The sequence below is a fragment of the Bactrocera neohumeralis genome, chromosome 4 (assembly GCF_024586455.1).
Source record: "Bactrocera neohumeralis isolate Rockhampton chromosome 4, APGP_CSIRO_Bneo_wtdbg2-racon-allhic-juicebox.fasta_v2, whole genome shotgun sequence".
Lineage (NCBI taxonomy): Eukaryota > Metazoa > Arthropoda > Insecta > Diptera > Tephritidae > Bactrocera > Bactrocera neohumeralis.
In genome coordinates, this window is record NC_065921.1 from 16,317,305 (window position 1) to 16,337,876 (window position 20,572).

The window sequence follows — 20,572 nt, forward strand, 5'->3', positions numbered from 1 at the left end:
TTTAGGTGACGATATACTATATATATTTTACAGGGTTTCCGAAGTTTCCTTCAGGGTAGGAGTACAATAATAACGTACACCCTAATATATGTGTAAGTCGGTTTGTGAGTTTGTTTGGTATTTTTATAACCTTTTCCACTCGTATACCCAACAAGCAAAATTGTGGAGTTTTTTTTATAAATATTTTAAATTTCTCTGTAAGATTATATAGAATATTTATAAAGTTTGAAATGCTTTACACCATACATGGAAAAGAAAATTCAATATAGTTATTGTGTATAATCAAAAAAAATAATAAATAAAAAAAAAAAAAATTAATTAAAAATTAAAAAAATTTTATTAAAATATAAAAAATAATAATAAAAAAATAGTCTAAAGGCGTTAAATCATGATCTTGGTGGCCAACTTACGGGTAAAAAAATTAATAATAAAAAAAAAAAAAAAAAAATAAAAAAAATAAAAATAAATAAAAATAAAAATTAAATATAAATTTTATAAAATTTTCAAATTGCCTCAAAACCAGTTTATTTTTCTCACTGGGTATAACTTTCGGTTATTGTTGTTGTTGCAATTATAGTTTGGCACTGTTGTTGTTGCCATACTGAGCTGCTATTATTGTTGTTTCGGCGGTCATACTCAATTCTTACATCAAAGTGATTATTACTAGTGTTGTTGTTGTTGTTTTTGTGGCTGCCATTGTGCTTAACTGTTGTGTCTGGCACAACAAGTACACAGGGCATACATGGTAGTTGCCACAGGCAACAATAGGCTAGTGCAAGTAACCAAAACAATTACCTACAAAAAAGCAGCAAACAACATACACACACGCACACACACAAAACTACAAGTGCACTTAAACACATGAACACAACCACACACACATTTGTAGTCAAAGAAATAACCATGAAAATGGTTTCACATATCTTCAGTGGAATTTCAAGTGCGACAAAAGCAGACAGACAAGTGAGCGACGACAAAACAGTTAACGGAGTGAATTATATTGAAGTGCAAGTCAAGCGCAGTGGCAGCAGTTAACTGTAAAAGTGTTCATTGTGCGCAAGAAAAATAAGAATTATTAGAGAAACGAAGCGAAGAAGGCAATCAGCGGCAGCAGCAGCGCATTAAGTGAATAGGAGTGCGCCTAAAAGCCCATTAGGCGCACATAGTACATGTGCAGAGTGCGAGAACATTAGCCGAAAGCGTAAATACAAGAAAAAATACAATAACAACAAAAGCATAACAACTAACGAAACGAAGAATCAGCCGTGTCGAACAAAAAATATAAAAAAACCGAAATAAATTTGGTTGGTGTGAAAAAGGTGTTGCCACATCTCAAGCAGTGCGCGTACACCAAGTTGGTTAAGTGACTGTTGAGCGCCACAACAACAACAGCTACAAATTGCACAGCACGGCGCAGCTAGCTTGCTGCGGAGGCAATGGCGCACAGCTTGTGGCGGTCAGCGCCTGACACATCATTATAAGCACATCAGCAGCACGTGTGAGCACACACACAAGCGCACGCTCGCACAAACACTCACACACATATACGTTTACAAAAATATCACGCGCGCTTGTATTGTGCTTTCGATTTCGTATGCGCGCTGGTGCGTGCGCGTCACTGTAACCACTCCAGCCGTTGTGCTTTTAACAACAAAAACACTTTCGTATAATTTCACGTTATATCTGTGCGCGCCACGACCGCAACGTGTCCGCCGTGTCACTGTGCGACGACTGTGTGTGAGCGCGTGCATGCGTGCGTCAGTCATTTGCAGCCGCAACGTCCGGCATTAGAGTACCGCGTGTGCGTCAACGGCAACCGCAACGCATTACCGCCACCCCACACACGCACATTCACAATCCAAAATAGGTGTGGCAGCGCTCATCAAGTGCTCAAAACAATGCTAACCTGCGTGTGTCGTCCCGTCTCCGGTAATTTGCCGAAAATGCCGCCGACAATGATGCCCGCACCGAAGCCGCCACGCAACGCCATCGCCATTACCGGCCTGGGTGTGACGCCCACTGTGGTGGTGACAGCGGAACCCAAAATGAACGTAAGTCTCTAAGTTGTGCATGCAAACACACACACACACATATATATATATACATATCTCTTCTAAGCTGTGAAACGTGACTTGGCGCCCCTGTCAGTGCGCGCGGTTGGCCTTGTCACTCCGCGGGGCGCGTCAGCATTGACCGCGTAGCTAATTTGCAGTGCAACCGCGCTGAAGTTTCAGTTCCTACAAAAGTATCCATTAAGTGGATGTTGTAACTCATACTTACATATGTATGTGTGTGTGTGTGTGTGAAGTGTTTTTCCTTTTTTCTTTTGCGCGCACTCAACTTCCGTCTGCGGCGCTGTCGCCGCCAGTCGCTTGGCTCAAATGAAAAGTGATAATAGTCATAAGTAGTTTGTAAGCTTTCGCTTTGCTTCGCCACAATTCTTCGGTTGATCCTTATTTATTATGCATGTGCAAGTGATTTTTTAGCATTCACTTTCGTTTATCCCCTCGCCTTATTCTACTTTATTGTTGTAGTTTATTTGATGGCCGGAATCGGCGTAATGCCGCTTCGTTTGTTAAAAGCAAATCAACTGTAATCATTACTTATAAATGGCAGCATTAGTTTAACGGTGTTGTATTAATGTACCGTTGTCACGCGAAATATTTATGAATGTGGCTGATGGCATTAAAACTGAAAATAATCATTAAATAGAAGAACAAATAAATAAATATATAATAAATTGTACTGAACAGGATTATTGCTTCCAATAATTATAAAGATTCGGCTCTACAATGTTCAGTGAGAATAAAATTTGTGAACGAATATAAATAAAAATTAAAAAAAAATTATTTTGTGGTATATTTTCCCTAATATGAAAAGGTTAATTAAAATTTTTTGTTGTTTATTAATTGATTTTTGTGTATGTATAATACTTAGAAATAATAAGAACGGATTCGGATTCAGATTTGAGTTATTGATATGTTTCTTGATCCTTTTAAATTTCGACTATCATTTGTTAAAAAATTTGTTGTCTATCTATTGTTAAAAAAATATTAAATTTCCTATTCTATGATTAGCAAATCGTAGGTGTATATTCAAACAATTATTTGAACAATTAGAAATCAGATTTGAGCCATGCCTGCCTTTAAATCGATAGGCATTTATTTAGAATACCAGGTTGTTCAATAAGTTTAGACGTTTGATAAGAAAGACACAATTTTATGATTCAAAATACACTTTATTATTCAGTATAATCTCCCTGAACATTAGTACACTTGCGCCAACGATCCTTCAATCTGTGGATCCCATCCCTGAAGTCGAATCCAGAAGGTCTGCAAAATATGCTTTAACAGCCGTTATGACCTCTTCATTTGATGAAAAACGCTTGCCACGCATAAATATTCTGAGTTCTGGAAACAAATAGAAGTCGCTGGGGGCCAAATCTTGAGAATACAGTGGATGGTCCAACAATTCGAACTTTAATTCATGGATTTTAGCCATTGTCAGAATGCTCTTGTAACATGGTGCATTGTCCTGATGAAAAGGATTTTTTCTTCTTCAAACCGTGTCTTTTTCAACGAATTTTTTCCTTCAACTGGTCCAAAAGGTTGCAATAATGTTCAGAATTAATTGTTTGACCAGTTTGCAAGTAATCCAAAAACATAATTGCTCTCGCATCCCAAAAAACTGATGCCATAATCTTCTTGTCCGATTTCCGGACACGAGCTCGTTTCGAAGCCGAACAACCAGGTTCACACCACTTGTTTGCCTCTTGTTTTGATTCGGAATCATGGTGATAGACGCAAATCTCATCCAAAGCGTTGAATCGACGCACAAAATCCACTTTATCCTTCTTAAAACGCTCCAAATGTTGCTGAGAAAGTCGCATTCGAATGTGTTATTGTTCCATTGTTGCGGCACTCATTGTGCACACAGCTTTCTAAAACCCAAAATTTCACTTCAAATATGACTCACACTGCCTAATGAGATGTATAGAGCCTCTACTAAATCTCTCTCAGTCAATCGACGACCTTCCAAAACCATATCCTGTATTTTGGCTAAGATTTCTGGTGTTGATGCGCTTTTTAGACGTTCTTCACGTGGTTCGTCTTCAAGGCTTGTACAACCACGTTTAAATTCAGCAACCCATCTTTCTACTGTACTAATTGCAGGTGAACAATCATTATACACTTTTAATATTCGTTCGTGAATTTCTGTTTGCATTAAATGAAATTACTCATACGTCACGGTGTACAATACATGTGTTGTTATAAGGGGATAGTTTATGAAGCCCACATTATATGTAAGCAAAGATTTTAATTTAATCAGCTCAAAAATAAATCGAAAGCTTTAAGTTCTTCAATTTTTTAACTATGTACTAATCTTTAAAAGAATTAAATTTTTCAAAACAAAAAATCTGGTATATTTTTATTTTCGGCGGAGGTTGAAAAAAATGCTTTCCGCATCATCAATGGTATGGGCGTTTTGCAATGCACTACAACACTCTCCTCTAGGAAATCTTCGCTCACTCTGTGATCACTTTCGCATTTCATCGGCGTTTCTTTTTTCGTCGGATAACATCTGTGTAGTATAATAATCTAATTCACAATGTTTCCTGTTGGACTTCCGAATAGTGAGTGCGATACACTTTTTGTAGGGCTTTACTTCGGTTATTTTTTGCTGTTTGAGTTGTGCGACGGAATTCTGGAATATTATAGTGATAAATAGACATAAAGCAATGAAAATATAGCAATTCTTAAAATAAATTAATTAATTAACTAGGAAAATTATAATGCTTTCATCTATAATTAATGCAAATAGTTATTATTTTATAGTATTTCAGCTGATTAAATTTTCTTGACATTTATCTTGAAGCACTTTTTTTAATAAAATCTATTAGTTGTGTTTCTTGTTATTATTAGTTCAGCATCATAAGTTAGAATGTTTTAATCAAAATACTATCAGTTTTGTTTATTTTTTCAATTATATGTAATCCAAATCCGAAAGTATCTACATTTTCCAAACTTCATATAAGCCATTTTAAATCGGATAATGTTTAAAAGACATCTTTATTATCCGCTTTAGAGTCAATATTTGAGAAAAAATGCTTTCAGAGTAATTTCATTGATTTAAGTTAATGGAAGATCATTCACAAATCTCTCATTCCATTCAACCGAAAAATTAATTTATCATTTGGCTAATTTTCATTACTTAATTGAGCAGGATTTCTCATTTAAGGTGGAAGTGCCACTTCATAAGCTCCTCAGCGAATAGCTTAAAATTTCGTATCTGTATGAGCGCAATATTTCAGTGCAACTCCACTTAAGCACTTAAAAGTGCTGCAAACGTAAATATTTCACTGCAAACTGCACTTCAAACCATAACAACAACGGCAGTAATGAGTGGCCAATATTATTGTTATTGAACTCTTATTATTGGTTTGAGTGGTTGTGTTTTCACTTTTCATATTTTTTCAATACTTTGAGTATTTCAGAATTTCGCACTACTTATTCATATGTAAGAGAAAATGTCAAAAAAATATAACATCATTCTTTAAGTAGCTTTTCAAATCAGAATAGAAAAAAATTTATTCATATTAATTTGCAAGGATATTAAGTTTGCCGGGCACCTTATAAAATATATATACGACGAACTGAGTTGATATATATAATGTAAAATATATAACTCTAATATGCGAGAAAACATAATTTTCATATTAATATATTTTCAGTGCTTTTAATATTTTGTCGGCACCCTGTATTTACGAAATTTTCAAATTCCACTTTTTATTTGACGAAATATCTTTAAAAATCTTTATCGATTTTTGCCCGAGGTATCGCTACAATTTTTGAAGGAATTTTTCATATCGGAAACTTTTAGGATCGGATGTCTATAGCATATATTAGCCATACAAACTGACTGATCAAATTCAAATTCTTCTATACAATCTTATGTAACCGTGCCACCGAACCGAAGTTAAAATTTCGTTGTTTTTTTTTTGTTTTTGTTTTTGTTAAAAAAAATTTAATTCCAATATGCGAAAAAACATAATTTTTATATTATAAAAATATTTTCAGTGATTTTAGTATTTTGTCGGCACCCTGTATTTTGGAAATTTTTAAATTCGTTTTAATTTTATATTATAATAAAGAAACCAAATATTTTCTTTATCATAACAAAAAATTTGTCATATTTAAGTCCTTTAACGTTTCCAATATTTTGCCCGTAACCTGTCATGTTGACACTACCATACATTACTAAATGTATATTTTTAATATTATTATACAGAGCTATGATTTAAAAAAAAAACACAATTTTTTAAAAAATTTTGATTAACGTTTCCATTATTATGTCCACACACTGTACCATTGTCACATTAAGCATAATTTTAGTTGCACTTAAGTTAACCTGTCCCAGATGTCAGCATTTTGTGCGCACCGAAAGCTTTTATTGCGCCTCATTCCTTAATTTCAACGCCGCTGTTTATTACTTTTATGATTTATTGCTTGTGATTGATTAACTCGCAGCTTACGAGTCTTGCGAGCAAACGTACTGTTTATGCTTATTATTACAGCTCAGCTTATTGTATGGCAGACGGCCTGCCGTGCTTGATTTTACCACACAGCAAACTCATCAAATTTATTTTCTGCTCTTCTCTCTTTTCATTTCACCTGAAACGCATCAACGCTGCCTTTATGGATGGCTCTATCACGGCATTCCACATACACACTCTCATATACTTGTATGTGTATGCACCAATCTGGGCTTAACAACGTCAACAACAACAACGTCAACGGCAACACCGACTTTACCACCGACCACACCACCATTACTATCACTATCAACATCAATAAAATTCAAATTGAATTCACGCATTCGCGCTTCGTCAACGCCACCGGCCCCCACCCGCCGCGCCAACGACGCTGCTGATGAAATTAACAAACTCACACACACCCAACGCCGCGGTATACCTGTGCGCGTATGTTGGTTTGGTGTTGTAGGTGCCTGGCAGGCTGACATCAGCCGAATTACGGGCGATGGCATTGCGACAACAACAGCAAATCGACTCGCAACACCAGCTGTTGGCCACCAAGGAGCAGCGCTTGCGTTTCCTCAAATCGCAGGAGGTGCGGAATGCGGTCGCCAGCGCCGAAGGTGAGCGCCTGCGACGTTTGCGGGAGCGCGTCGAGGCGCAGGAATCCAAATTGCGGCGACTGAGAGCGCTGCGAGGTCAAGTGGACTTACAGAAGACTTACAATGTTACGCTGAGTAAGTACTAAAGCAGGCAAGAAAAAGTCGAGCCAGCCATTATATAGTAGTGTGTGTGTGTGTAATATGTTATGTGTATGAAATATGAATTTACAGTTGTAAGTGCGCGCCTATGTGTGCGCGCGTGTGTGTGTAATGGCAGCTATTTTGCGCTGTCATAAACATATTTACATGCTGTAAGTAGCCTTGTTTTGTTTTACGCTGCCTCTTTGGCTGGCATTTATGTGTTGAGTGCGGCAACAACAACAAACAACAAGCACTGTGTGCTTGTGTGTGGCATGCAACCATATGCCGCGAGCAGTCAGCCATTTTCGGTGAACACCAGCGGCTAAAAGCGTCAACGAGTCGTCATGTCAGTCGCAGCGTCACGAAAATCTCCGTGTAAGCGCTTTCGGCAATTTGGACGCGCAAAAGTGCTTTGGTCAGTTGTTGCCTGGCAGTGCTTTGGTGAAATGGAGCGCTCATATAAATATTAAGCAATGTGAGATTTTCGTAATTTGCATGTTGCAAAGTTATGAAAATTTTATACCCGGCCATTTCATTCTTTTGAATTTGATTACTTTTGTACCCACGGATGGCTTTACGAAAGGAAAAACATATTTGTGACAGAATTTTTGTGTGAGTGAGCAATAATTTGCCTTTCAGACGACACTCTTTAATATTTTCGAAGGTGTATTTTTGTAGAGCATCTGAACCTTCAATCGACCGAAAACTTTTAAATTTTGTAGATTCTCTCAAACAAGGTTTAAAGTGTTCCATCCCATTGATATAACAAGGGTTAATATCTTGAACAGAAATTTTATTAAACTAAATTTTACTGTAACTCTTTAAGAGACGAACCTAGTGTGACAGCCTAAAGAAGAATGTTTTTGAGTACTAAAAACGAACTTTAAAATTTTCAGAATTTTTTTAAGATTTATTTTTAATACACATATAAATGATAATATCGAGAATATGCCATACAATTTCGGAAGAAAAAATTTAAATATTTTTCGACTTGCTTCCGAGCTACAAAGGCACTAAAAGGAGGGTCTCCACTGCTGCAAGTGATTCTGACCTGCTGGAAAATATATTCCGCACATTGAACCACAACCGCAAAATTCAAAGATTGACCAAATGGCGGCGTTTCTTTCTTTAAGTTGAATTCTACCCAAGCTTGATTGTTTCTGGCCTGCCAAAATTCCGAAAAATCCCACCTGGACTGTTAGAGACACTTGTCCCTTATAATGCCCAGAACTTTTAAGTACGGATTACAAAGTCCGTCGTAAATCTACAAGGCGCCTAATATCTTCGCCAGGTTTGTAGAAAGTATGACAACTGAGATGTCTCAACCTTAGTCTGGCAAAAGCTGGACAGTGATGGAAAAAGTGTTTACAGGTTTCTACCTCATTTTCTTACCTGTAACTTTGACAAGTTGCGTTCTCCAAAATCTTTAACCTCATCGCGTGATAGCCAATGGGACTATGACCAGTGAAGATGCTTATTATTGCGGTCATGTTAACCTTGCTAGGAGCTAGTAGCTCCATGAACCTTTACCGTTCCAACCCCACAAGTACTGTTTACTGACCAACGCTTACTGAGTTCGCGCAAGGCCCATTGATCCAGCGCCCAGCCAGGCACTCAGATAAGTTTAATTTGTAAGTAACTTAATGCTACAGCTAATGAGGTCATGCTTTCCTTGACCAGCTTTGAGCTATAGACTTGTATAGCAGCTCTTCTATTAAGGTGGATGCATACTTCTCTATGAAACCTTATTACTATAACACTCCTAAACTTGATTTATTCGAAAAATTTCAGTTACTGAAGAACAACAAAACAGTTTACAATGAAAACAGAAGTGGCGCTTTCAGACGAATTATCATGTGGAAGAATACTGGAGGTCATCCAAACCCTCGGATAGTTCGATCTACGAATAAGAAACTCCCCAGGATTTCTCAAAGCTATTTGAAGATTCTTTTTTGGCACTAAAATTTAGATTGTATTTGTTTTGATCAAGTAATTTTTCATCACCTTATACTATTTACCTTATATTCATTTATATAGTCCCGACCATTTTGGGTATAACATATCTTGGGATCAAGACCACACAGGCTTCGTCTAATTGTTTTTTCTATTTTTGTAGCACCAAAACGCAGTTCAAAACTCTTGCTAAGGCCTTTTGGCAAGTGGAAATCTGGTTACGTCGAATTCACTCTATTGGAATGGAAGCTTCTAACACTTAGACTGCAACAACCTAGGTTTAAGTCCGACATAAAGGGGTTTTCAATACGTACGCTACAAAAGTAGACCCATAGGGACAGCAACCCACGACTTATATTTTCGCGTTCTTTCGACCTTTCAGTTACGTTTGCCATTTCATTATGGAAAGATATACGACCCAACAACGAGTCGAAATTATTAAAATTTACTATCGAAATTCGGAGACAGTGGCCTCAACTTTATGAGCGGGTTACTTCTTCCGTGATGATAAAAAGCGGTACGTTGCTGTGAATGGGTATTGGCACCGCTCAATGATTACCGAATATTTTTGGCCGCAATCGCATCATATGATGGACTTGCACAATATGTGATTCCAACAGGACGGCATCACAAGTCATACAACGAATGTCACAATCGATTTATTGAAAACCAAGTTTAGTGAACTTATTATCTCACAAAATGGCCCAGTCAATTGGCCGCCTCGGTCGTGCGATTTGACGCCGTTAGTCTATTTCCTGTGGAGCTACGTCAAGTCTATGGTCTGTGCCAACAAGCTAGCGACTATTGATGAACTTCGAACGTGAAATTTCAGCAGTATTAGTCGATTTATGCTTAAAAACCATCGAATATTGCGTTGAGTTTATGGACTTCTGCAAACGTGCCTATAGTAGACATCCAAAAGAAAACGAGTTTCATACATCAAATGTACTTTCACAGGAATACGTTTTTTGTTTTATTTAAAAAAAAAATTGTAGCGCTCTCATTGAAAAACCCTGTATTTCTTTCTACATAATTATCACGCGCACCGTTCTTTGCCCTCCTAACTCCCTTTCTTTGTGCTCGGTATATACAAAGCACCTTTCTATCAACATTCGCTCTTCCTTCCCATCCCATGGTTACTTGGCACTACTTTTATTTTTGCTACACAGGATTAGACTGGCTGACTCTTAAGCATTGTTCTACTTACAACATGTTCTGCGACTCTAATTGGATTTGTAAGTGGCGCGCGCTGCTTCCTCCCGAACACACACACACACACACGCAAAAGCGCAGCTACTCAGGCTTCCACTTTAGTCTTGCGCCTGCCTTATTATTACACTCGCACGCAATCACACTCTCAACTCGGAACTGAGAGCTTAACAGCACGCCACTCGTCAAATTTTACATTTTATCATGCCACGTCGACCGTGTTGCAAGCACAATTATATGTAGCATATATTTAGTCTCTGCAGCATGTGGCATGTGTCCTGACATGCTGCTGCGGACACGTCAACCTCATCAACCTCGCCAGCCGCCTCATCACCGGTAAGCAACGGGATCCTAAGGTACATGAAATCCCTGCTAAGCGGATTATAACCGGCACGACATTCACAGCTCCACAGCTGCGCCGCTCGCCAGCTAACCAGCTTGCGTCAGCTCTGCGCTTGCCTTAGCAAAAAAACATATATATGTATATACGCGTGTATGTGTGTGTGTTCACTTTGAGCGAAATTAGTGAAAGACATTTGCTTGAGTATGCGAGTACATATTTTAAGCAGAGCTTTATCCTGCCAATGATAGCCGTGCCACATCGCTGCTGCACGGGCGCCATTCAACCAGCTGGCTGTTAGAGCAGCGTGGGGTTGCTGGCGGATTATGGGGTTCCGCCTCGGCCACAAATTGGGCAGAATCCGTCCTCGCGCCAGTCCCAGCCCCAGCCCCCCGCTCGTAATACCTTCAAAGCTGTTAACTAATTAAAATGTTAATGGCGGTTGACGAGTGTTCGGCGCTCAAAGTGAATAACGGTGAAAACTTTTCTAATATATTGTAGTATTAATAATACGCTCGCACACACACACACACGAATAGCGACAAGTGTAGATCAAAAGTGTGGCACCAAGTGTAAGCGCTTGGGTCGAGCTGTGGACACTAGTGCGCCAGTTCACTCACACATATGTAGATTTGCGTGTTTTCGCATGTAAATTAGACGGTTGTGATGTATTTTTGTTTTTCTCGTTGCTATTGTTGTTTCTAACGGAATATGTGTAAAGTGATTAGATTTTGTGGTTCGTGACTTGAAAGCGTTGAAATTGAAAGTATTAAATTATACGTCCCATTAAGTTCTAATTGCAAGGCTATGCTTATATATAAAGGTATATATGTATATTTAGAAGTATATATATATATATATATACACATATATAAATATGCATGCATGTGTATGCTTCATTTTTATGAAACAAAGTGCTTTTGCGAAAAGTTTGAGTGTTTCACTAACTCATCTGCATACAAGAGAGAAAGAGAGTAGCATCATTTTAATAGTGCTGAATTTTTAATGCTTAACCGTTATATTTTAAAAGTCCATTTATGATAAACAATTGATTGAAAGGATGACACTTTAGACTATTTATTTGCAAGTCTTAAATGAATATTAAAAGGTACTAAAAACTTGTTGCAAAATCACTTTTAAATACCTGGAATAACCACTGGTCACAGTCTGTTGGCGGCACACGCCTGATGAATGGAGCTAACAGAACGAAAAGACTACAGGAAATGTGTTCAGCAAGACACAAGGGAAACAATGGAGCATCTCTTGCGCACTTGTCCCACTTTGGCAAGGCTACGCTTTAAACATTTGGGGGCCCACGGTATGAGACATTGGAAGAGATATTGTTAATGAGGCCACAAAGTCAGTCAGAGTTGAACTTCGCGTTAAGCACAGGCATCCTAAACCTTACTACACTTCATGCACTTTATAATGGAGCTATAACTGGGACAAAACTGGTCTACACGTGGCTCATTAGCCTATGAGACTATCCTAACCCAACTTACTTATAAATACAGGATGATTACAAGTGTACAAGACCACTCAATTTATGGGACATTGATTTGAAATTATACACTTTAAATGAACAGTAGAAGAATTCTTATACCTATCAATTGTCGAATTGTGGCAATAAGGTGTTTGTCCATCTGCCATCTATATGAGACTTTAAAGAGTCGTTAGCTTAAAAGCCAATATAGAAATTTTAGCTATAGCTTTGACTTTGTTGAGCTTTAATATTTTGTTAATGTTATTGTTGTTGTAACGTAGATAATCGTCTCCGTTAGGCTGGTAAAGTTCAGATAAGTTTTAATCGAGGCCATCCAACGGCAGGTGCAGGAAACGTGTTGTTTCGATGGGAACTGAATATAGGGAGAGGAGTGTCAGATGAGTAGTTTTAGCTGGGCATGCAAAGAGAAAAACAGAGTCATGCGCGGACTCGTTGCATGCCGGACATATGTTTGATATGTCGGGGTCGATTCTGGATAAGTAAGAGCTTAACCTGCTACAGTATCCAGAACGAAGCTGCGCAAGAGTCACTCTCGTTTCTCGAGACATTGCGAGCTCTTCGTCTACAATCGGTGGTAGTTTGACTACAAGTATGCCATCCAGTAAGAGGGAGTATTTATGGCTCCACTGTGAATGGCAGTCAGTGCATGTCTGAAATTAGTTGCGTCCGAAGTCTGGCCGCCTTATTGTCTTATGTCGTCGATGTAGTTAAAGAAAGTCCTCTTGATGGTCTTACGAGGCGGTTCAGCTTTAAGCAGATGACTGCAAGGATGATTTTTACGAAAGCACATCAGCAGAAACTGTCTGGAGAGGAGTTCATTATGCTCCTTAACTGAGATGGGCCCCACTGTGCAGATGTTCGATGACATCAAGAGGCATCTCGTAATAGTTCAGACTCCAGTGTTTTGAAATGTCTGTAACTTCCTGCATTTCACTGCACCCATGCGACCATATTGGTCCAACATATTTAAGCACCGGCCGGTTGTCTTGTATGTTGTTGTTTAACTTCAATATCTCAAATCTCCCTAGTGGCACTGTCTACTTCAAAAACGTACAGGGTTACGCAAATGATATTGACATCATATACCTTAACAACAGAGCCGTCAGCGCAGGCTAGTGGAAGAAACGAAAGAAGTTGGTCTTGTCGTGACCGAGGCCAAGACAAAGTGTCTGGAGGCCACACATAAATATGTCACAGTTGGCAGTTATATATTTGGCATTTGACGAACCAAGATGTGATAGGACTTGCAGCATTCGAAAAAACTATTTAGTATCCACAAGGTTTTTGGAGCCGTCCGCGTGAGCAATAATCATCGAAGAAGAGGAACTCACGAACTACACCCTATAGCTACATGGATGTAGTTACAAAAATTCAACGAGATGATACCGCCTCGCAAGAAGTTTCTACTCTAGATATATTAGAGATCGACAAGCCGTCTAGTGCTATACACTTCTGGAAGTCAAAGAAGATTTGCTCAACTTGATATAATCCCCGCTTACACTTCAGATGGAGAGTGTCTTTAAATCAGTCCCATAACATATATTTTCTAGATAAAGCCCAAAATTTAATATTCTAAGAAGGAATACAGTTAACCAAAATGTTAAAAAGAAGACTTATGGAGTGTCTGTTTTTAAGTTTTTTCTACCTGAGAAAAATTAGTTAAAGACTTAAAATTTATTTCTTCAAAAAAATTTGCTCTCTATAAGATCGGAAAATTTTTGAATCATAACCACACGACCCTAATCTCTCCACTTTCCTGCCAGAATAGGGTGGCAATATCTTTTACAATAATTACACTTTTTATTTAAAATAATGAAAATACATAAAAAAATCTCTACTCTCTCCTACTTAAGGCAACGATCTGGACTCAATTCGTGCGCTCTTCAGCGAGAAGGAGAAAGAGCTTAGTTTGGCGGTGGCGAAAGTGGAAGCGCTCACACGACAGCTAGAAGATTTACGACGCGATCGACGCTGCCCCATAAACCTGCTATCAAACGGCAATAATAATGGCAACGCGCAACCGCTGCCACCACAAGCATCACGGGAACTCGAAAAGCTGCGACGAGAGTTGGTGGTGAGTAGAAGACATGCACTAATAAAACAATAAATATCAAAAATACTAAAATGTTAATGCACTTTCAGTATCGCAATCAATTGTCGCTGCAGCAGGATGCGCGCCTGCATCTACAGCGCGAGGCGCTGCAACAACGACAAGCTGAATTGCGCTCCGTTGACCAGCGCATCTATGAGCTACAGACGCGCCTGCAACGCAAGAAGGCCGCCAATATACAAAACAACACGCAAAATCAAAATCAACTGCATATACCACCGCATGAGCTGCATCAACAGCAGCAGCACCAGCAACAGCAGCAACAACAAAAACATCAGCCGCTTCAACAAAGCGCGTCACAGCAACAGTCACAGCCATCGCCGACGCAGGCATACAGCAAACCGCACATCAATGTTGCCTACAACCAACAGCAGCAGAGCGCGCACCATCACAAACCAAGCGGTGTGGCAGCGCTCAAGCAGCAGTTGCTGCAAAAGCAAGCGAACAATCTGTTGACCACAACGCAGCAACAGCAGAACGCCTCGAAATTCCCGAATATCATCACACGCGAGCAGAATCGAAACATACCGCGCGGCAATGTCGCCGCGGTGGAGCCATACATACACACGCCGCACAAGACGGCTGGCGGTGCCTACTTGGGCGCGGGTAATATACTAAAGCACGCCGCGGCAACGGCCAATACGAATCAGCAAAATCAGCTGATACAGGATTTGACACACATGAAGCACAACATAACTGCCGCCACGCACAGTCCACAAGGCGGCGCGCCTCACAATGGCACAAACACCGCAAACGCGCAAACATTCTTCAGCGGCGAGAGCGACGAATCAAAGTTGGCGAAGAAAATGCTGACAGCGTCTTTGGCTGCCGCCAAGGCCGCGGAACCAACGAAACCCGTAGAGGTGGACACATCGATGCACATCTACGCCGAGGTGGGTCCGAAGAAGCGGGATCTGCAGAAAGCAGCAGAGACGGCCAAAGCGGCGGAAGCTGCCGCGCGTGCTGCGGAAGCGGCAGCGATTGCTTCAACAAGCGGAAATGGCGCCGCCACCACCACTGCCATTACAACCACCGGCAGTAAAATACCGAAAAGCATCAGTTCCTCCACCTCAGCGACCGTTTTGATTAGCAAACTGAATAGCGCAACTGCAGCCTCCAGGGACGCGCGCACCGAATTGGAACGAAGATGCGAAGGTGCGGCGAGCGAAGCACTAACCGAGAAACACAGTCAGCAACAGCAACAGTTGACTGTGCATAGCATGCCGCTGGGCGCTGCCAATAAGTCGCTTGCCACTGCTGTGGCGCACACGAGTGCAACAACGTCTATAACAACAACGAACACAGCAAGTGCTGAAGGCGCGCATACGAAGCCGAAACCACTGCAAGCGCATACAGCCAGCGGTCTGGCAATACCGCCGCGTAAGCCAATTAGCAGCGTGGCGCCCACATCGGTGACTAGCTCCATACCGAAAATGGTGCCCATTAGTCCTAAGGTGAATCGCGTTGCGCCCAATGTCGTGGCAGCCACCTCGACTGCAACAATAAGTGCAGCGGCGGCAGCAGCAAACGCCGCATACCCAGATCGGCCGGCGCTGCCTCCAAAACCAAGCAAAATGTCGCCCACAGAGCACGCGAGTGAACACAATGCAAGCGCTGCGTCAAATGCGCAAGCTACAACAACGCCAGCAACATCAATGCTGAAAAAGCCCGCCGTACACGCCGCGTCAATAGCAACAGCCGCGGCAAGTGAATTGCAACAAGCCACGCAGGGCCTGCAAACGCTCAATATAAATGATAATCTGCCGATTAAGGCGAAACCGCTGACAATACGCAAGCAACCCATGTGCGAGCAACCGCGCCTCAAGCTGAGCAGCAATGTGCCCAAGCCACCGTTGCAAACCGCGCGCAAAATGGATATGCCAGCCGCATCATCGTTCCTCTACCCCGCGGATGGTAGTCAACGCGGCGAACGCGGCAAAGATGCGCAAGATAACAGTAATAACAACAATAATGGTAATCGCTCAACTGTCTCAGGCAGCATCACTTCATCGGCCGCCTCGTCGCCGGAACAGCTGCCGCAGTATTCGCTGCCACAAGTGCCGCCGCCAGCAACCAGTGCGCCAACGACACAGTCACAGCATTCGCCAAACAGCAATTCGCAGACGAGCTCCAGCTTAGACGAGCTGGATAAGATTGAGCACCACAGCGAGGGCGTGAGCGGCATTGAATCCACCACCGATGCAAATGGTATGAAGCGACGCGCCTTATCCACCGGTAGCGCACCAACATCTTCTTCACTATCATCTGCGTCCACCGGCAATGGCAAACCAAAATTGGCGCGTCGTGTGAGCTTCGATCCGCTCGCCTTACTGCTGGACGCCAGTCTCGAGGGTGAACTGGAACTGGTGAAGAAGACCGCAATGCAAGTGGCGAATCCCAGCGCGGCCAATGATGAAGGCATCACCGCACTGCACAACGCCATCTGCGCGGGTCACTTCGACATAGTCAAGTGAGTAGCTAGTGACTGAAGGATGTAGAAACTTAGTTTTTTACTTTTTTTTCTTTTTCTTCTTCCACAGATTTCTCGTTGAATTTGGCTGCGATGTCAACGCACAAGATTCCGATGGCTGGACGCCATTACATTGCGCCGCCAGCTGTAACAACTTATCTATGGTGAAATTCTTGGTCGAAAATGGCGCTTGTCTATTCGCCTCGACGCTGTCGGATCATGAAACACCGGCGGAGAAATGCGAAGAAGATGAGGAGGGTTTCGATGGCTGCTCTGAGTATTTATACAGTAAGTACTGGAATGCCTGATGAGTGCTCGATATGTAAGATATTATATTTAACTTATATATTCTCTCGCTTTCTCTCTTCCTCCCACTCGTAGGTATTCAAGAGAAACTCGGTATACTTCATAATGGCGAAGTGTATGCGGTATTCTCGTATGATGCTCAAAATAGCGACGAACTAACATTTCAAGTCAACGATCGTCTGATTATTCTGCGTAAGGGCGACGATGCCGAAAGTGAATGGTGGTGGGCCAAGAATGCGAGCGATGAGGAGGGTTATGTGCCCAGAAATCTGTTGGGGGTGAGTAAAATTCATTATTGCAAAATAAGAAAACCCCTAAAAATACAGTTAATTAACGACCTACGGATTTGTAGAGAGTCAGACGAGCTGTAAAGCATTTCTATATATCCGAAGTTAGACTCTTGTGGCAAAAGCTTCTATTGTAAATTCACTTACCACATGTTTCAAAGTTTTGGCCATAAATTTCGATGTTTGGTTGGGACTTTTTCGTAATTTTTCTGTCAAAGGCGCGATCCAAAGTGCAACTGTTTTAGTTATTGTGGTCCTGAGCTCTAGAATATTGAACCTTAAAAAAAGAGGTTTCTCAAAGTCAGTCACTTTTTTAAGATTGTTTTATTTCTTCTTTTCTTTACATTGAGTAGGCTAGGTTAGATTAAGAGGTCGGTTCTAATAGGGAACTCACTTACAACGCAGGTTCATTGTGATACCTAAAATTACTATATAATTCATCATAAAACTCTCATAAATCGACAAAGGTACTTGAGCCTATGCAAAGTGTGTCGAGACCGCCAATGTCAGTTTGAGCTAAGACTCCTGGTTCCTCGAAGCTAAGGCTGCCGTGATATTTCAACCTCAGTGTTGCAAAAACTGGACAACGTAGAAGAAATAGCTTGGATGTTTCCACCTCACATTCTTCCATACAACTTTGACTTCTTCCGTCCGGCAAGATTTTTACTCTTAATCCATCAAAGCTTCCAACCAAGTCTGATCAAGAAGTAGCTTGATGCTATTTCTAGTGAGACATACACTCCTTTACTAGCTTCGAGCGCACAGTTAGCGAGTTCATCGCTGGTATTGCCGCTTTGCTCTTTGAGTGAGTATCTCTGACTTCATCTACTTCTTTCTTAAAAATAGTCAATTCTGCCTGAAACCCCCAACAACAACAATGTTGTCACTTCAACTTCAATGTTACTTCAATGTTGTTCACTTCTTCCTGAAAAAATATTACAAAGTTGCAGTATCGTGAAGATGGGATTTACGGTGAGCTCCTTGCAGAAAACTCCTTCTTCAACCTTTTCTTCTAGCTTCGATCCACCCATGAAAAAGCTCATAGCACCTCGTTTCCAGCCAGACTTCTTTCCTCCCATCGTATATGAGCAGAGAAAATGCAGTGATTGAAGTTGTCAGGGCTGCAGTTGAAAGAGGAAGCAATATCAGAGTGTTCTTATTCGGAACTCTTCATATAATACCCAGCTTCCCTGAGCCTTGGAGCGCACTTCGCAGCAATGCACCTGACTGTAATGTCTACGGATGCCATGTGTAAAATGGCAGGATATTTTTGATGTATTTCGCAGAAAACCTGAGTCGTTGAGAGCCGTTCTTTGGTCATGTTCAGGCTTCTTAGCAAGTGTAGCTTTTAGCTTTGTAGCGTTTTCCATCCGACTTATACACCATACAATAGTGTTGGGCTAACTATAATTTAGTTAAGCCGAAGTACAACTTTTGATGATAGACCCTATCGCTTTCCAAAAGCACCAGCACAAAAATATAAGGCAACCAATGCCTTCATTACGTTCTTCTCAACGCTGGGCTTCCATGGTAGCTTTCTATGCTGGATGAGGCGCAAGTGCTTCATCTTTTCGACAGGATGAAGTCGGAGTCAGAGGAAATGCACGATATAGGTTTCGGCTCTTCTATTAAACTGCTCAACACTAAAGTTGAGTTATTATACATTATTTTAGCTAAATCAGTACGTTTACTCGAGATACTATAAATCGATCGTCAGTGATGCCAATCAATATTTTTACACTAGATCTACTGACTCTTTAAGTGACCTCACTGTTTTCAGAACCCCAGATGCTTATAGGTTAGTGGTCTTTCCAATGCAGAACATGTGCGACAGGAGATGCTCCATTGTTTCCCTGGTGTCCTGCTCTAGGCATTTCCAGCAGACTTCTCGATCCATCAGCCCCATCTTAAGTCGCCAACAGGCAGTAAGCAGTTAGTTTTCCCCTCATGCTCCTACAGTCTTTTCTATCAAGTGTTAATATTAAATGTTAATAATAATAATAAAAAAGTTTTATGAAAAGAATTTCGTGCCTAAAACTAGTAGATACATATATATATATAGTACATACCACATACTAATAAACTCCCTTCCGCTTTCTGTTCTCTCTTAATTACAGCTCTATCCCAGAGTGCCACCGCAGACATCCAACTTCAACGATTAGCAGTTAATACGATTTTATATATGCAAAAAGAAATCGGGTCGTCTAATACAAAAACACTACATTTCCAAATACTTGTAATAGTTGGCAAGACATAACGGAGATCATGTGAAGAAGAAGACTACAAACACACATGCGCCCTGTGGTGTGGAATGCAAATCAAAATAATGCACACGCTGCCGCATAACGGTCGTTAGTAGTTTACAAACTATTTTTAATACGATTACTTATTATTTTATAAATTTAATATTAACTTTGGCTAATTTTACGCATTAATTTCATAAGTTCTGTTTCTAATTTAATGTTATGACAGCGTTTCCCTGGCTGTCGCTTGCAAGTGTCCATAGAATGTGCAACATTGATATTTAAGCGTTTTCGAAGGTTTTCTACATAAGTCCTAAATATGTATATAGATTACATACGAACATACATATAATATATATATTTGTATATATCGTACATATTATGCTATGTTATGTATGCATAAGCACATAAGGAAATTAAAAATAAAAGCAAAAAATTAATAAAACACAACAAATTCATATACATTTCACTAATAATATGCAATAAGCTACTTATAAATAATAAAATGTTAAAGCTTACAATAAAAACATTATGTAATAAATAAAAGCACACACAAGCACTATTTATTTACTCGATTTTACACCAGCAAACATGAAACAGTTATGTATTATATATCGCTTCCAAACTTTTTAATTTCGTAGAAATGATTTTCGTGCGATTTCCAAAAATTTCCAGAAAGGATCGTCAAGATCATGTGCAAAAGACCTAAGAAAACCAGCAGCATGGCTGTTGGTCTAATGACAGGTCTCAACCTACTACTTAGCATCACACGCGAAGCGGACGGGCAAGAGCACGGCTTGTCCATGCAGAAAGTGCAGGGAAGTAGGCATGAGAGAGACGCTGGAACACCTCCTAAACTTCTGTCCAAGCTAATA

At 40.4% G+C, this 20,572-nt stretch overlaps 1 protein-coding gene across 5 annotated transcripts in view; it reads left to right on the plus strand.

Annotated features, from left to right (window-relative positions):
- The window catches only part of LOC126754764 (apoptosis-stimulating of p53 protein 2), a 145,249-nt gene extending 125,220 nt beyond the window's left edge, over positions 1 to 20,029 (plus strand). For 3 of the 5 annotated variants that reach the window (XM_050466866.1, XM_050466868.1, XM_050466867.1), the window contains exons 5-10: positions 7,002 to 7,269; positions 14,135 to 14,355; positions 14,424 to 16,861; positions 16,932 to 17,149; positions 17,243 to 17,445; positions 19,572 to 20,029. In XM_050466866.1, coding sequence (XP_050322823.1) covers positions 7,002 to 7,269; positions 14,135 to 14,355; positions 14,424 to 16,861; positions 16,932 to 17,149; positions 17,243 to 17,445; positions 19,572 to 19,616 — 3,393 coding nt within the window. In that variant the 3' untranslated portion in view covers positions 19,617 to 20,029. Of the gene's footprint in view, positions 1 to 929; positions 2,052 to 7,001; positions 7,270 to 14,134; positions 14,356 to 14,423; positions 16,862 to 16,931; positions 17,150 to 17,242; positions 17,446 to 19,571 lie in introns of all 5 variants that reach the window. The other 2 variants (XM_050466864.1, XM_050466865.1) reach the window with 1 other exon arrangement.
- Positions 20,030 to 20,572: the final 543 nt, after the last annotated feature.